The 2204-nt window shown below is 49.9% G+C and overlaps 1 protein-coding gene across 2 annotated transcripts in view; it reads left to right on the top strand.

Annotated features, from left to right (window-relative positions):
- The window catches only part of RANGAP1 (Ran GTPase activating protein 1), a 44591-nt gene that overhangs the window by 35796 nt on the left and 6591 nt on the right, over nucleotides 1–2204 (top strand). For both annotated transcript variants that reach the window (XM_032267219.1, XM_032267218.1), the window contains one exon: nucleotides 575–694. In XM_032267219.1, coding sequence (XP_032123110.1) covers nucleotides 575–694 — 120 coding nt within the window. The remainder of the gene's footprint in view (nucleotides 1–574; nucleotides 695–2204) is intronic.

The following is a 2204-nucleotide window of genomic DNA, read 5'->3' as shown; positions in this document are numbered from 1 at the left end:
AGTCTCTCTTGTCACCCAGGCTGGAGTGCAGTGGTGTGATCTCGGCTCACATTTACAACCTCTGCCTCTTGGGTTCAAGCGATTCTCCTGCCTTGGCCTCCCAAGTAGCTGGGATTATAGGTGTCCACCACCACACCTGGCTAATAGGTATACCCCAGTTCAGGTTTTTCTCTGGCCACCTTGGTACTAGCAGGGCTTACCCAGGGTGGACTGTAGTTCTACGGGGACCTACTTTAGACCCCATGTGTGTCTTTAGTCATTTCTGGGGTACTGTATATATGATGAGGATCTCCTTGACTGTAGCAGATTTTTTTGAGTCCCAGGTAGGTGGGTTCCGCCTGACCCCAAAGCCTCCTGGACCAAGAGCCAGCCAGGGCCAGCATCTCTGGGTGATGTTGATAGAAAGGAAGGGAGGAAGAATTCTAGACTTTGCGCCTAGATGGGCTAGAGTGAGGGGTGGATGTGCTGAGTTTGGGGATGGGCACAGCTGTGTTGGGGAGTGTGGGGCCTGTGCCCCAGACTCTACAGAGTTCTACAGAGAATTCTACAGAGCCTCTGTGCCCCCACTTCCCAGGAGCCAGCTCCTGTGCTGTCCTCGCCACCTCCTGCAGACGTCTCCACCTTCCTGGCTTTTCCATCTCCAGAGAAGCTGCTGCGCCTTGGGCCCAAGAGCTCTGTGCTGATAGCCCAGCAGGTAACAACCGCACCTCGACCCCCGCCCTATACGTGCTGTGACTTCTGAAGCTGCTAGAGAAAAGGGATGAACAGCTCAGGGACCTGGGGGTGCGACACTGTCAGCTGGGGGCAGGGAGGCTTGGCCTGCCAATGTTATAACACGTGCAAATGTCGAGTGTATTTATAAGTCTCTAGGGGTTGCAGATTTTCCCTCCCTACTCTGCCTACAGAAAGTGCAGCCCACCAGTTCCCAGTGTCAACTGGGGCTAGTAAATTTCCTCAAGACTGTTGCATGTGTACACCACACCCACTCCTTTGCTTCTTGCTGCATGTTCTGTCAGCCCAGCTGCTTTGAGAACTAGCCTATTGCCCAGGGCCCCTTTGGAAGTGACCTGCCTGTGACAGGATGGCTGCCCTCATTCCAGCTTCACTTGTTGTTTGGCTTACTCAAGAGATGATCACTGGGGTATCTATTTTCTGTCAGGTACTGTATTTGGGCATGATTTTTTTTTTCTTTTTTGAGACAAAGTCTCCCTCTTGTCCCCAGGCTAGAGTGCAATGGTGCGATCTCAGCTACCAGGTTCAAGTGATTCTCCTGCCTCAGCCTCTTGAGTAGCTGGGATTACAGGCACCTGCCACCATGCCCACCTAATTTTTTTTTGTATTTTTAGTAGATATGGGGTTTCACCATGTTGGCCAGTCTGGTCTCAAACTCCTGACCTCAGGTGATCCACCTGCCTCAGCCTCCCAAAGTGCTGGGATTACAGGCTTGAGCCACTGTGCCCAGCCTTGGGCATGATTTTATTTAACCCTCTTTGTACCTTGAAATGTAAACTCTGCTGCACTTATTTTATAGATGAGAAAGTAGAGGTCAGAGATTATAGAGAAATAAAATGTGCCCATTCTCAGAATTGGCTTAACATGTTGGTTGATTGCTTTGTTATGTTTTTTCTGTATTCTTTTTTCTTTTGAGACAGAGTCTCCCTCTGTTGCCCAGACTGAAGTGCAGTGGCGCAATCTCGGCTCACTGCATTCTCCGCCTTTTGGTTCAAGCTATTCTGCTTCCTCAGCCTCCTGAGTAGCTGAGATTACAAGCATGCATCACCACGCCCAGCTAATTTTTGTATTTTTAGTAGAGACAGCGTTTCACCATATTGGCCAGGATGGTCTTTATCTCTTGGCCTCATGATCCATCTGCCTTAGCCTCTCAAAGTGCTGGGATTACCAGCGTGAGCCACCATGCCTGGCCCTTTGTTTCTTTTAACATGATAAATGAGATGATGTAAGCCTTTTTGTGTGCTATCACTTTTTTTTTTTTTTGAGACGGAGTTTCGCTCTTGTTACCCAGGCTGGAGTGCAATGGCGCGATCTCAGCTCACCGCAACCTCCGCCTCCTGGGTTCAGGCAATTCTCCTGCCTCAGCCTCCTGAGTAGCTGGGATTACAGGCATGTGCCACCATGCCCAGCTAATTTTTTGTATTTTTAGTAGAGACGGGGTTTCACCATGTTGACCATCCTGGTCAACATGG

This window comes from Sapajus apella, unplaced genomic scaffold, assembly GCF_009761245.1.
Source record: "Sapajus apella isolate SASKATOON/1434 unplaced genomic scaffold, GSC_monkey_1.0 scaffold166, whole genome shotgun sequence".
Taxonomy (NCBI): Eukaryota; Metazoa; Chordata; class Mammalia; order Primates; family Cebidae; genus Sapajus; species Sapajus apella.
The sequence above is the reverse complement of the archived record's forward strand: the minus strand, read 5'-3'. Positions and strand labels throughout refer to the sequence as shown.